The sequence below is a fragment of the Erpetoichthys calabaricus genome, chromosome 12 (genome assembly GCF_900747795.2).
Source record: "Erpetoichthys calabaricus chromosome 12, fErpCal1.3, whole genome shotgun sequence".
In the NCBI taxonomy this organism is placed as follows: Eukaryota; Metazoa; Chordata; class Cladistia; order Polypteriformes; family Polypteridae; genus Erpetoichthys; species Erpetoichthys calabaricus.
The window spans coordinates 145296649-145312159 of NC_041405.2; the positions used below are offsets into that span (position 1 = coordinate 145296649).

General features: G+C 39.1%; 1 protein-coding gene across 1 annotated transcript in view; it reads left to right on the plus strand.

Annotated features, from left to right (window-relative positions):
- Nucleotides 1-7797: 7797 nt before the first annotated feature.
- ankrd24 (ankyrin repeat domain 24) overlaps nt 7798-15511 on the plus strand; it is a 36938-nt gene continuing 29224 nt past the window's right edge. Inside the window, exons 1-14 of the mRNA XM_051935421.1 lie at nt 7798-8303; nt 10060-10148; nt 10248-10312; nt 10408-10465; nt 10550-10620; nt 10712-10818; nt 10984-11241; nt 11361-11371; nt 11512-11585; nt 13355-13429; nt 13511-13579; nt 13677-13817; nt 13955-14111; nt 14355-14473. Coding sequence (XP_051791381.1) covers nt 8116-8303; nt 10060-10148; nt 10248-10312; nt 10408-10465; nt 10550-10620; nt 10712-10818; nt 10984-11241; nt 11361-11371; nt 11512-11585; nt 13355-13429; nt 13511-13579; nt 13677-13817; nt 13955-14111; nt 14355-14473 — 1482 coding nt within the window. The 5' untranslated portion in view covers nt 7798-8115. The remainder of the gene's footprint in view (nt 8304-10059; nt 10149-10247; nt 10313-10407; nt 10466-10549; nt 10621-10711; nt 10819-10983; nt 11242-11360; nt 11372-11511; nt 11586-13354; nt 13430-13510; nt 13580-13676; nt 13818-13954; nt 14112-14354; nt 14474-15511) is intronic.

Consider the following 15511-nt stretch of genomic DNA (forward strand, 5'->3'; position numbering starts at 1 on the left):
ATATTTGTAGCACAGCTTTTGGAGACAATAACTGCAGTCTAGCCCTTTCTGTACCTCTGCACTTCTCATCTGGTCGTTTGGCCCACTATGCTTCAGTTCAGTATGATGAACACCTTCTCTTAACTGTTACTTTCAGCTCTGTCCACAATTATTCAATGGGATTCAGATTAGGACTCCTAGCAAGCCACTTCAGAAGAGCCCCATATTTTCTTCTCCTCCATTCTTGGCTGCTTTTTGAGGTGTTTTTCAGGATAACCAGAAAGAAGACTCAAAAGGACATTCTTCTAGATCAGGGATTCCCAAACTCGGTCCTGGGGACCCCCTGTGGCTGCAGGTTTTTGTTCAAAACATCTTTTGTTTTTAATCAGACTCCTGGGCTAATTAAGTGAACTGATATTTCCGAGATTCTGTGTTTTGGGAACAATGTAGAAATATATATATATTAATGTCCAATTAAAAACAGAAGCTGGTTGGTACAAAAACCTGCAGCCTCAGTGAGTCCCCAGGACCGACTTTGAGGACCCCCTGTTCTAAATGAATTGTTGCTTGTCGACATGCATTGTGGCAAACTCCAGAGCTTGTTTTGGTTTCTCTCTTGGATGTTGCACCTTGAGCTTGAAGGGCAACTTGGACAAGTTTTGAAGTTTTCCTTGGGTCTTTCTCCATCACTTTAGACAGTCATTGTCTTTAATCTTTTCTATCTGTTCTATTATTCTTGTGTGTCCACATCCAGGAATGTAGGCTACAGTGACATGGTCCTAAACTTCTTGATAATAATGGCAGCAGGTGACAGGTTCTTTAGAGATGGTTTTGTTGCCATTTTCATAGACGATGCTTGGAAGTTATTGTCTGTCTTGCCACATCAGACGACTCTTGACTTTTCCTTCCCTTTCCTTTAGCGTGACACAAAGCATTTCAGTAAGTTTCCTTTTTCTGAGTGACTACAAGATTAAAGAGATGTGATCACTCATTAAAAGACATTAGTCTGCTTGAAAGATCACTACTAGATGGTTATCAGTAATTTTATCCATTTTGGAATCTCTTTATAGAATTAAGTGAGAACTGAATATTTCCATTGTTTTTTTGTTGTGTCCCACTGCAAACCATCTAAATGCACATAAAATATATTTTAATTTCAACACGGTTTAGTACAAATGGTGCACTATTTGAATAAAATGCAAGGGTACCAATATTTTCATGATGAAAAAACCTACCGCAAAACTATGAAAAATGTACATTTAAAATACATATGCTGTATATACTTTTTTCAGGTTCGGCTAATTTTTATCTTTTGATTACCAATATTTTCAGCCATGTCTATAAGTGAGCAAAGTGATAGTACTGCATTAGCTTCAGTCTGTTTTTCCTCCATTTTTTTTTGGTAGAGAAAAATAGGTGTTTTTATCAATGTGGTGTTGCTTTTAATCATTTAAATTCGAATTTCACTGCAAAAATATATTGACTAATAGCATGCTGCTTTCTTCTACTTATATAGTAGAACTGAAATATATTTTGTGGGAAAGCTGTTAAAAATAATGCAGTCTTTACATGCTTTGAGAGTTTTTGAAGTTATTTTTGATTTCATACCTTCCTAGTTTATTCTGAGCATAGGCTTTTTGTGCTAGAGGTTTTGGAGAAATGTAAGGTCACTGATGATATGCTGCTAAGTTCATTCAAGAAGCAATTAAAGGTTTGATCAAAATGTTTAGTGAAAATAAAATAATGATAATAATATTTCATTTATATAGCACTTTCCCCTTGCTCAAAGCAGAAAGGAAATGAAAAATATTAAACAGGTATCACCTCAGTCCAAATACACTGCAGAGGTTTGATCACCTTACAAAAGAAAAGTGTCCAGTGGATGAAAATAGAGATAGAAATAACAGACAGAATAATAGTCTAATAATAGGCAGGTGTCATAATACCAAAAGAGACAGAATGAGCTGATTGTCAAAGTCAGGACCACTAAACCAAAATCAAAGTTAAAAATAACATAACAAACTGATATTTTCATTAACTGACACTAATGAAGACATTAGTCTTTGATACAAATCAAAATGTTTGATCCCCATCAGCTTATTTATTTAGAACAGGATGACATAAACATCTGTGACTTTTGTCACATCTGTGTCATGTGACTATTAGCAGGTATAGCAAATGTAAGTAATTTGGCCATGGCTTCACAAAGATCAACACAAAATAGCCATAGCCGTAGAAAAACAAAATTTTATTGTCAGAATAACAATAAAAAGGAAAACAAATACGTTTAAAAGATCAAAAAAATAAGCAACTGAACATCAAATCAGGATGCTAAATCCCAGATTCGTTTCACTCAGCACAACTCTTACTGCTTGCAGAATGAGGTGACTCACACTTTACCATTCCTGTTCTGCAGAATCCTCAAAGTAAATCATCTTTCTCTACAATCAGTTACTGGTTATCTGTCTTTGTATCATTCCCAGCTTTTCAGTGTTTTTCTTAGTGTTTTGGAATGGTTAGGTTAATTCTACTTTTCACATTCATGACAGAATTTCAAGGAAATAGGCTGGTATGGTGTACTGGGGGAGAAACCAAGGCAATGTTATATTTATATTAAAGGATTTTATTTTCTGAAAGAGTGATGGTGGCACTGAAAGAGTAAATGTGTCCAGGACTTCATTCCTAGGAGACCACCTCAGGTATTGTGATAGCAATGCTTGAAGTAAAAAAATCAGGATACATGATACAGTATGGCTGACCCTGCGCTCTGACCCCAAGGGGTATGCGAAAACTAACACATTCCTAATACAAGAAATTGTATAAGGCGAAATAAAGTACAAGAAATTGTATAAGGTGAAATAAAGAACAGTAGAGTATTTGGCAGGGTAGTGCATAGTTAACAGTTGAATAACAATCATTGAATAAATACGAAAAGTTTATTAGTGCAGTTAGAATAACAGGTAGATGGCAAAGTAATCCCATACTGTATTAAAAAGATGACAGTACATCTTGGTGGTGGATTTTGAGCTAGTCAAAAGAGTGCTTTAATCTTGGCACATCAATGGCCAAGTTAATGAGAATTTCAAGTCCGTGGGTATCTCCATTTCCAGCACTCTAATATGATCTTCCCCCTTTTTATGGTCAATTCAGCTCAACAGAGTCTATCCCTTCTAAGACAATTAGAAAAATCAGAGCTGCTCAGAAAATAATGACCAGCTTCTACCAGTCTTACTCATTCTTCATCATAGTCTGGTCTGGCTATATTTCTACCAAGGACAATTATCAGCGAGAGTGTGGTGTGGACCTCTTCTAAAATCACTGGATTTCACCTTCCTCTGCTGTGAACCGATTTTTCTAGACTAAAACATAACATCATTTAAATTTAATCTGAACCTTCTCCTCTGATGCCATCTGTTAACTCGCCTAGTAAATTACTTGGATCAGTCAAGGCCAGGGCTGTCAGATTTTATAACAGTATTTTCTCACAAGCTGTGAGATGCAAGAAGTAGTAAACATCTTTAAACATCTCTTCCATTAATTTGCTGAATAGCTAAATGTGTTCTCATTATGCATTATGTTTTTTATCATTACTATGCATTATGTTTTTTATCATCACTAGTTTAATGACAGTTTTCCAGGTTTTCTGGTTGCCCACAAATAATCTTCCACCACTTCTCATAGTCTTCTTGGCCTCCTTTTTTTTGCCTCCCTCCATCTTGGTGCACCATTTTATCCAGTCATCCTCTGTCTTTTGCTCTAAATGCCCAAACCACCTTTGTCTATTCCATTTCAGCACAACATACATAACCTCCACTCCACTTCTTTATTATAATCCAGGAATCATCTTCCTCTTACTCTGCAACTCTCCCTTTGTCCATCTGATCATTCTCCTCTCAGTTCTTTCCAGCTTTGCTTCATGATTCAAGTTCATTGGCCACGTCTCCCTCCCATATAGCACAGTACTTTTCACACAGTTCTCATAAACTCTAACCTTCAACCTCTGTCTGCACTCAACATAATACCGAAGTGACAGAACCTCCCTACTTTCTCTTAAATAACTCCATTATACACTACCAGCCAAAAATTTTATAACATCTTGGTTTTTCCAGTTTGTCTTCAGTTTTAATCAGTTGAAATGCAATGAATGACCTAAAATGGCGAATAAGGTAAGCAGGAAACTGCTAAATGTTTAAATTTAAAGTTTATGTTAGGAAAAACTGAAAATAAAAGCAATTCCAGAATAATAAAAATGGGCCTTCTTCAGGGAACAACTAATAGTTTACAACCCACAGATGTTCTGCAGCAATTAAAGTAAATTAAGCCTTGCAAGTTGAAGCAAACAATTTGCACATGTGTCCCAACTTCTGTTGATTACTTAAAAACCCTGTGTCTGCCTTAAAGCAGAGTTGGAGCAGACTGTGTTACTACACCCTCTAAGGTACTACTTGGACAATATTACACTGTAGAAAATTGTAAATTCCAGTGATAATGGCAAGAGAACAGAAGTTAACAAATGAAATTAGACAGTGCATCAGTACCCTTAGAAGTAAAGGCCTTTTGTTTAGAGAAACTGCAAATTGTCAATGAGTGCAGTGGTGTCCTACACAATCTAAAGCAATTGGAAACCAGAAGAACCTCTGATAGGAAGAGTTCTGGCAGACCCAAAGTCACAAGCCAATCAGAAGACAAGTTTCTGAGGGTCACTGGCTTGTGTGATCACAGGCGCCTCACAGCACAACAGCTTCAAGCACAGCTTAACAGTGCAGGTCAAAAAAAGAAAGTGTCAGTTTCTACTGTGAAGAGGAGACTTTGTGCTGCAGGTTTGACAGGGCGAGTGGCAGGAAGAAAGCCATTCCTTAAAGGACAAAACAGGGCCTTGAAATACCAGCTGTGGACTACTGAAGACTGGGAAAAAGTCTTATGGACCGATGAGTCAAAATTTGAAATCTTTGGTTCATCACGCAGGGTGTTTGTTTGCCTTCAAATTTAGTGAAAGGATGGTCCCTCAGTGTGTGACACCAACTATCAAACATGGAGGAGGAAGTGTGACAGTCTGGGGCTCTTTTGCTGGAGTTGGTGACTTGCATAGAGTGACTGGCATTCTGAATCAAAACCATTACCACAGCTTGGCTGTGATGTCAACAAAAGATGGCTACTTTGAAAACTTTTAAACTTTTACTTTTAAAGATTCCTTGACTTATTATTTGCCATTGCTTGTTTGTTCTATGCCTTGATTTCATGAAACATTGAGGCATTAAACTGTCAGCATTTCCATAAAAACTGAGGTGTTCTAAAACTTTTGAACGGTAGTGTATCTAAATATACACTTAGTACATTGGCATTCTACACAACTCTCATACTTGTTTATGTACCCACTGCTGACATTATGCTCTATGTGGGTCTTGATGGTATATTTGTATGACGCAAACCAAATCAAATTTCATGTCATTGATATTATTACGGCAGTAAAGTAAATCTACACCAGATATATGTAACGTGGGTGACCACATCGATTATACGTAAGAGCCGTCGATGATTGTTTCAGTTTTACTTGAATAGTGTAGATAATAAATTCCGGTTTACTGAGACAGTGAATGTATCCAGTTGTGGTACACAGACGTGAGATTTTAAGATACTGCTATGTTAAAGTTGACCAAGGTGGACTTATAAATATAGCAAAGGTTTGCAAGTGTGGTTCTGCATTATAATAAGCTTGACCTAGTCTGTGTTCATTGGGATTAGTGAATGCAACCAGTTAGAGGATTACAGGCACTGTGAAAGTGACAGATTTTTGTGCATTTGATGCTGAGATTCAAGCACTGTTATAATAAATGTGACTAGGTAAGGATTGCTGGTACACAGTGCCTTCAGAAAGTTTTCAGACCCCTTCATTTTTTTATGTGGCAGCCTTATGGCAAACTTTTTAAAATTAATTTTTTCCTCATCAAGCAATGCTCATTACCCCTGGATTACAAAGCAAAAAAAAAGGATTTTCGAAATGTAAAACTGAGCTCTTCCATGAAGTATCTGGACCCTTTACTCAGAATGTAGTTGGAGTACCTTTTAATAGAAAATACAACCTGGAGTCTTTCTGGGTTTGATGCAACAAGCTCTGCAAACCTGGATTTGAGGATTGTCTGACATTCTTCTTTGCAAATCGTCTCAAGCTCTGTCAGGCTGGATGGCTACCATCGGAGGACAACTGTTTCCAGGTGTCTCCAAAGATATTCGCTTGAATTCAAGTGTGGGCTCTGGCAGGGTCAGCCAAGGACGTTCCTAGAGTGGTCCCTAAGTCACTCCAATGTTGTCTTTGCTTTGTTCTTATGGTCATTTCACCTGCTAAAGGTGAACATTTGCCCCACTCTGATATCCAGAAGCTGTGTGGCAGAGGTTTTCATTATGGACATCTCTGTACTTTTCTCAGTTCATCTTTCCTTCAACACTGACTAGTCTCTCAGTTCCTGCCACTGAAAACAAAGCTAGAGCTTGATGCTTTCACCATCATGCTTTACTGTTTGAATTGTATTGTGCAGGTGATCAGTGCCTGGCTTCCTCAGTCATAATGCGTAGAACTAAGGCCAAACAGTTCCATCTTTGTTTAGTTCGACTAAAAAATCTTGTTTAGGACGGCAAGAGTACTTTTTGCAAACTTTAAGTGAGCTGTTACATGTCTTTTACTGAAAAGAGGTGTCTGTTTGGTAAGTCTACCATAAAGCACAGATTGATGAAGTGCTGCCACGATGGTTGTTCTTCTCCCATCTCCATACAGGCTCTCTGGAGCTGAGCCAGAGAAACAATTGGATTCTTGCTTGCTTCCCTTACTTTGGCCCTTCTCCCACGATTGTTCAGTTTGGCCTGGTGACCAGCTCTAGGAAGAGTTTTGGTTGTTTCAGACTTCTTCCATTTAAGAATTATGGAGGCCACTTTGCTTTTGGGAACCTTCAAATATTTCTGCAGCCTTCCCCAGATCTGTGCCTCAATACAGTGCTATCTCTAAGCTCTGCAAGCAATTCCTTCGACTTCATGGCTTGGTTTTTGGTCAACCTTGGAACCTTCTGTAGACAAGTGTGTGCCTTAACTAATCAGTCCTATCATTTGAATTGGCCACAGGTGGACTCCAAAATCATGTCAATGATGATCAAGAGCAAGGGTCCCCAACTTCGGTCCTGGAGGGACCCGGTGGCTGTAGGTTTTCATTTTAACCCTTTTCTTAATTAGTGCACTGTTTTTTGTTCCTAATTAACTACTTTTTCCTCAATTATCAGCAAAACAATAATGAGATAAAAAATTAACCAAAGCATATCTCGCAAAACACTACCAACATTTTTGATCCAACAATATTTGAAAATAAAGAAAGATGAAGGTCTTAGGAATGCTGATCTGCTGAGGTCCCCAAAACATTTGACCAGAGCTCTTAGAAAAGAGAAAATCAGCAATTTCAGAAATGTCTGCTATTGCACAATGAGAGCAGCAACAAGCCATGGAATGAAAGAACGAGTTTAATTAACAACAAGACTGGTTGGAGTTTGAGGCCCTGACTTAGTTGGCCTTCTGTTGGCTCACTCACTTCACATTTCATTTCGGTTTGGGTGCCATTTAAAGAAAGAAATGAAGCAATTAAGAGGAATGATGAAAAAATTCAAATCTTTAAAAACAAGTCAATTAAAATGAAAGGAAAAGGAATTAATTAGCATTAAAAGCAGACCACTGATTAAGAAAAGAGTTGGAATGAAACCCTGCAGCCACTGGGCCCCTCCAGGACCGGAGTTGAGGACCCATGATCAAGAGAATGGGATGTACCTGAGTCAAAGTTCAAGTGTCTGAATAATTGTATCAATGTGATATTTCACCTTTTATTTTTAATACATTTGCAAAATCTTCTAAAGTCCTGTTTTCACTTTCTGGATCATTGAGTGTTGCTTGATGTGCGTGGAAAATAATTTAAATTCTTTTAGCATAAGCCTGCAAAATAACAAAACGTGGAAAAGTGAAGTGGTTTGAATACTTTCTGTGTGCACCGTAGTTTAACTGACCATATCAGATTTATTGAACAAGCAGGTTCTGGAAATGGGATTGTCACAGTGATAGAGGTTTGTTCAATTAAGTTTTTGAAGGTAATCCATTTTGATATGCTGGATGTTCTTTTCATTTCCTGTCTATCTGAAGTGGTCTTCTCCTTCTCAGGTTACCCTAGGCCATGACTGGAGTAAGAACGATGAAAAGCTGCTCCAGGCTGCAGAGGCAAACAATGTTGACCGCCTGTCCAACCTCCTAATAAAAAAAGGTCTGAATCCTCTCAAGCTTGATCCAGAGGGAAAGTCGGCGTAAGTTGACCTGCTTCTTATGTTACCTCAGCTGAACCCCTGTCATTACTACAACAACAACATTTATTTCTAAAGCACATTTTCATACAAATAATGTAGCTCAAAGTGCCATCGGACCTTACTTTTATTCTATGTTAATTAGTGTTCCCTAATTTTAATTATTTATTTTGTCTTTTTTTCTCTCTTCATCATGTAAAGCACTTTGAGCTACATTGTTTGTATGAAAATTTGCTATATAAATAAATGTTGTTTTTGTTGTTTACAAGAAGAAGAAAGAAAAAAAGAAAAATATTAAAACAAGATTAAGCATTACTAAGTAACAAAGAATAAAGTAAGGTCTGATGGCCTAGGAGGACAGAAAAAAACAAAAAAAAAAAAAAACTCCAGAGGGTTGGAGAAAAAAATAAAATCTGCAGGGAATCCGAGGCCTCCCAACCCCCACTGGGCATTCTACCTAACATGTCTTCATGGTTTTCAGGCTTCACATAGAAGAATTAGATGATAGATAGATAGATAGATACTTTATTAATCCCAGGGGGAAATTCACATATTCCAGCAGCAATGATGGTCATGTGGACATCTGGCAGATGGTGGTGGCGCAGATTCCCACCACAGAAAACCAGAAAAAGGAACAGCAGAGAAAGATTAAAGAAACAACAATATTTATTTCTATAGCACATTTTCATACAAATGATGTAGCTCAAAGTACTTTACATGATGAAGAAAGAGAAAAAAGACAAAATATAAAAATAAAATTAGGCAATACTAATTAACAAAGAATAAAAACAAGGTCCAATGGCGAGGGAGGACAGAAATAACAAAAAAAAAAGAAACTCCAGACGGCTGGAGAAAAAACGAATTCTGCAGGGGTTCCAGGCCACGAGACCACCCAGCTCCCTTTTGGCATTCTGCCTAACATAAATGATCTCAGTCAGTCCTCGTGGTTTTCAGGCTTCACATGGAAGAACTTGATGATGATGGTCATGTGGACATCTGGCCTTCAAGCCATCAATGTAGGGACTGCATGGTGCTTTGATCAGGTGGTGGTGGCGCAGGTCCCACCACAGAAAACCGGAAAAAGAACAGCAGAGAAAGTAGGGGTTAGTACAGATTTCGGAGCCATCATGAATGATAATGATAATTAATTGAATATACAGAATATCAGGATTAAACTAAAATGAAGCTACGAGAAAGCCATGTTAAAGTAATGAGTTTTTAGTAGTTTTTTAAAGTGCCCCACTGTATTAGCCTGGCGAATTTCTATCCATCAGCTATTCCAGATCTTAGGTGCATAACAGCAGAAGGCCGCCTCACCACTTCTTTTAAGTTTAGCTCTTAGAATTCTAAGCAGACACTTATTTGAAGATCTAAGGTTACGATTTTGGAGTGTAAGGTGAAAGGCATTCCGAGATATAGGATGGAGCAGATTATTGAAGGCTTTGTAAACCATAAGCAGGATTTTAAAGTCAATTCTAAATGACACGGGTAACCAATGTAGTGACATCAGAACTGGAGATGTGCTCGGATTTTCTTTTCCTAGTTAAGATTCTAGCAGCTGCATTCTGCACTCGTTGCAATCGATTGATGTCTTTTTTTGCGTAATCCTGAGAGGAGTGCGTTACAGTCATCTAGCCAACTGAAAACAAAGGTGTGAACTAATTTCTCAGCATCTTGCCAAGTTATAAAAAGAAAGTGCTTGACATTTGGACTGAAGCCTCATTGACGCCAACATCCATGTGAAATGTGTCTTCTGCAGGTTCCATGTGTGTGCCATGCGTGGTAGCATTGATTGTCTAGAAATCTTGTTATCTCATGGAGTGGATGTCACCGTCCTTGATGGAGCAGGTAAGATGAGTCTGTCATCTCTTTTTAGCAGTGTCCAACAATAATAACTTTGCTCCCTTCTCTGCTCAAAACCATCTTTCCTACCACAATCACCCTTAGGCCTCAGCACCTTACATCTCGCTGCCAAGTATGGACACCCTGAATGTGTGAAGAGGCTCCTTCAGGTAAATCCTTGGTCATTGTTGTGCTTGCTTATATCTATGTAAGTATATGTGAGAAGGACAGTGTCCACATCAACTAATGGTTACTCTACCTTCAGGAGAGCAGCCCTGTAGATCTTACAGACACTTATGGGAGGACAGCTCTGCATCATGCAGGTACAAATTACACCATAATTTCAGTAATGTGGCTGCTGTTGGGATATGGGTAAATATCATTACTCTGGATGTTTTATTCCACAGCCATATGTGGCTCCCTATCCTGTATATACACCCTCTGTGATTTTAAAGCTGCTGTTAACACTAAAGATGGGGTAAGGCTGAGTCTGTCATTTCCTACAAGATACCACCTTTTTTCAAAGTGAAAGAGTGCTACTAAAGGATTCCATCTTTGCTTTTCTCCAGAATGGAGCCACATCACTTATCCTAGCTGCTCACATGAGCCGATCTGAGCTTTGTGGCTTTTTGATTGAGCAAGGTGCAAAGGTGGATGCTCAAGATCTTCAGGGAAGGTATGGTTGGGGTACAGGCATGAACCAGTAAAATAATCTGGAGTAAATGTAGAAAGACTACCGTTGGGATTAGGGCATTGGATCATGAAGCTTGAAAACGAGTAACTGAGAGGTTTGAGACCTTCAGAGAGGACAAGAGACAATCTTGCTTTTCTTTCCCAACAGGACAGCCCTCATGTTGGCATGTGAGAATGACAGTCTGGAGACTGTGGATCTCCTGTTGCGGGCTGGAGCTGATGCAAAGATCACCGACCATCTCGGCCATAGCGCTGTCCATTACAGCATGGCTACAGGAAATGAGGCTGTCCTGCACCTCCTCAAGTCTCAGCCCATCCAATCTCCCCAGAGCAGCGGTAAACCAGGAATGTCTGACACAAAAATTTACTTGTGGCAGGCTAAAGAATTCTGTCAGTTGCTTTTATTGCCTCATTGAGCCCTGAAGAATATCCCAAAATGTAAAGCTGTTTCCTTGTTACTTTCTCCTTAAATTGCATTGATTGTCTTTGGGGTCACAAGGGCTGTTGGGTTTTGTGTCTCTTTAGGAACAAAGTGGGTAAGTGATGTTTATTGGGGTCACAAGAATTAGTCTGTCATTATTATTGTTAGTGGCTGAAATGCAGAGATTCCTATGTGATCTGCTGTTGACATGTTTCTTACCTTGTCACTTTGTATTGTCCACATGCAAGCTCTAAGAACTACTACTGAATAAAATTAATTTTTTCTCTTTTTTTTGTGCTCTTCCTGTGAAAGCAGAAAAGGATTTCAAGGTAAACTAAAAAAAGTCTTTATATTTCAGTTCTAAAATGTGTTCATGTTGAAAATATTGTGTTGGGACCAGTTTGAAACTGAGCTATTACTGTGCTGCGTGTATCTGTGATGAGTTGGTATTTCGATTTTTATGTATGGTATTGTTTACACTCTAATCCCATTTACAGCATAACCTCTCCTGATTTATTTTGTGCAGCAACTGCTTTCAGTAGGTAATATTGGGCATTAAATATATTACGAGATGGAACACACTGAAATGTTATGTAATGTTTTACAGGGGCATTTAGGCCGTGAATCAGGTTGTGCTTTAAAATATATTTTATTGTGCTAGTAGATCACCAGTGGTATGCACCTAACACAAAAGGTCACAACTAACGTCTTAAGACTCATTTCTAGATGGAGGGTAGGAAGAGATGTCACCACCAACCATGTAACTGTTGTTGTGATTATACCTTAATTACTTTTGTGTATGCTACTATTTAGTTGTCTGATGTGTGCCGTGCCATTTTGGTTGCCGGGTTATTTATTTGCATCAAAATCAATAACAACAAATACAAACTGATGCATAAAATCATACAGCCTTGCTGGGTTATATTTTCATGCAGTTCCATTAGCAACAGCAAGATGCTGGGAAGCATTCCCAGATGGCTCTATTTCTTAGTTGTACATTAGGTTTTCTCAATAAAAAATGAACAGGAGGATTTCTTGCCAACATACAGATAAGACTCTCTGAAAATGTCAGGCTTTTAAAAAGGCAGCAGCTCCCCTTCTCTTCTGGCCCAACATGCATATAAATTAGATGTTCTGGTCATTCCTTCTCGTCTCAGCTAGCTAGGTGCACTGACTTTTTATAGTTAGCCAAAACACCTTGAAAGTACATGCTGAAACAAAATTAAGAAAAAGTTCCAAAACATCATTATCACTAATGCTTATACTCCCTGTACTCATCCTATTCACATTTCAAGGTTAGTCCCTTGGAACTTGAAGCTCATAAACAACCTGACTATCCAAAACACCCTAAAATCCTATTACATGTTGCAGCTCTCCGAGCGTGCACTGCAATGCTGTTCAGTTTGTTCAAACGTAGGCTAAAGGCCTATCACCTAACGTTTTATCAGCTGAAAATAGCATCTCCAGTACAACATAGCATTCTCAGCTCCACTAGTCTTGGAGGGAGCAGAACCTTCCCTAAATGCATTGGAATTAAAGGAGGAATAGGATGCCAGTTTATTACAAGGTCTTTCGGCACCCACACCAGGAGACTTTAAAATCACCACTTAACATAATGCACATCTTTGGAATGAAATCTATTTATGAAGGATCTTACCTTCTTTTTCTTATTCTTATTCATATTCTTATTTTTCTATGTGGGGTCGATGTGCTTGATTAACCTTCTCCAAACAGGTCAGTCCTGCAACTCTTCCCCAGTCAGACCCTTTTCCTTCAGATCTTCTTTTTCTTTATCCATCCACTTCCAATTTGGCCTCCCTTGCTTCTTTTCCCCTGGACTTCCATTACCATCTCTTTTTTTGCCCGCATATTCCTTGTCTCTCCTCATCACATGTCCATACCACTTCAGCCTACTTTCCTGTACTTTTTAGCTATCTCTCCCACATTTCTTATACCTTTGATTGTCTCATTTCATATTCTGTTTTTTTCTGAAAGATGTTACTACCATAGCATTAATAAACCAGGGCGATAGTTGTATGAAGAAGAATCCAATCCTGTGTGACATCTGTTAAAGGGTCACTTTTCTGTTAAATTCCAGATTCCAAAGGCATCCCCACATGTAGGATCTGAGAAAGGCACACCCCGTAAAAGGAAAGCCCCTCCACCTCCACAGGTACAGTGGGTTCAGTTAGCAATGCAAAGGCTGGGGAGTGCGATACAGCACTTGACTGATATTTTGGGCCTTTCGCTTTAGGTGGTAATCACTCCTTCCCCAGATCCCCCAGCCCCTGCAAAAGAAGATCTTCCAGTACAGACAAATAAGGTGCGTTCATACCATTCTGTCCATAATGCACATAGAATCTGTTACTCGGGTATGGCATCATGTCTGTGCTTCTGCTTTTGATGTTCATTGAAAGTAGGGAGAAGATGAAGAAGTGTTTGAGGAAATCCGCAGGTTGAGACAGGAGCGTGCACGCCTGTTGCAGAAGATTAAAAGCCTGGAACAACTCTGCCAGTCTGCCCAGCAACAAGAGAGCCGCATGACAAGCCTGGAGGAGGAGGTACTGGATCTGTGTGTGTACCAGGTGCAATGTGAGAACAAAACCCTCACAACCCTGGACTATGGGATGCTGTCTGCTGGTCCATCCTTCCCCTGTCCACTTGTCTGTGCAGTTTACAGTTGTCTTTGGCCTGGCAGTTGGGAGCCCTTCAAGAAATGCTGAAGCTCAAAGAGCAGGAGAATGAAGTTTTATCAGCCCAGGTATCTGAGCTACACGGAAGAGTGCAGAATGCTGGAGATGAAGATACAGAGAGTCAGGATTCTCAGGATGTGGACGATCTGCTGGAGTTCCCAGGTAAACTCATTGCTAGAGGTGCGGTCTGCTATGGACTGTCATACCTGCAATCAAAACACTAGCAGGATCATGGTGCTTGACCAGTATATACTGAGTAACCCACATGTTACTCATACTAGTGGGTGAACTGGTACACTGCTAATATTCAGCACCCAACTAGCATAAGGAAATGTGATAAAAAGAAATGAGAATGCATCTTGTGAGTGTGCATACTGAAAGTCAATGACATAAAGTGTCTCCTAGGGGCAGAGAAGCTCCTGTCCAGGATGTCACGAACTTCTGATGATGATATCTTGTCAAGTCTGCAGAAAGAAGTGGACCTTCTAAATCAGGAGAATAAGGATCTGCAGGAGAAAGTGAAGGTGAGTCCTTGTGAGGAGCACCTGTCTCTTGTGTGTTTGCTACTGTTCTCTTCACAGCATTCTTCATTTCCACATATCCTTTATATTTGCAGCCATTTTTTAGTTATTGCTTTTTATCTTTATGAAGCTGATGTCATCCGCCGATATTTCGCACTCCAGTTTCATGGCTGCTGCCCCATTGTTTAAGATGATGACATCTATTGCTAAGGTAGTGTTGTGGCGCGTTGCACCAACACATCAACTTTATCGTAGACAGCGGCACACTACACCTGACATATTAGCATTGGGATATATTATACTATGCCATTTTCTAAGCCTGCTTAATCCTGAACAGGGTCAAGGGGGGCTGGAGTGTATCCCAGCAAGTGCAGGGCACAAGGCAGGATCAATCACTTGGACAGGGCACCAGTCCATCGTTGGGGAAGGGATATGACATTTGAAAAAATAAAAACTTCACAGTTTTAATTAAGAGCAAATTCAAAACTATTTAGTGTGAGAACCTTTTAGCTTTGTTAATTTTAACTCTATCTTCTTGTTGGCATCTTTAGTTTTGACAATCAGTTCAGTATGGCTGCCTCAGTTATTTGACCCTTTGTTGTCTTCTGACTTGCAAGCAGCCAAAGCACCTAGTAACTAAAGTAAAGGCCTGACAACTCAAAAATGGTGTAAGGTGTGAAATCTCAAAAAGGAGAGGGGAGCCATTAAATCCCTGGACATAAAGAAAACAATATTAAAATGTTTCATGTATTTTATTTCTTTAAGTAAAAATATTGTGCCATCTTTTTTTTTTGTATAGTGCTCTTCACTGAGTTTAGGGGCAGAGCACTGTGAACAATCTTCGTTTAAAATACACATATAGATCATACTAATTACAAAACTGGCACACATATAAATACAGATATCTTAAAACAAACAGAGCACAAGGTACAAACTGATCAAACATAAATGGAAGCCAACAAGATATGTCCATTGATTAACTGATGAAATGTGGTCAGTTGACAATGGAGGAGATTAAAACTGCAAAAGAGAAAGCCAAAA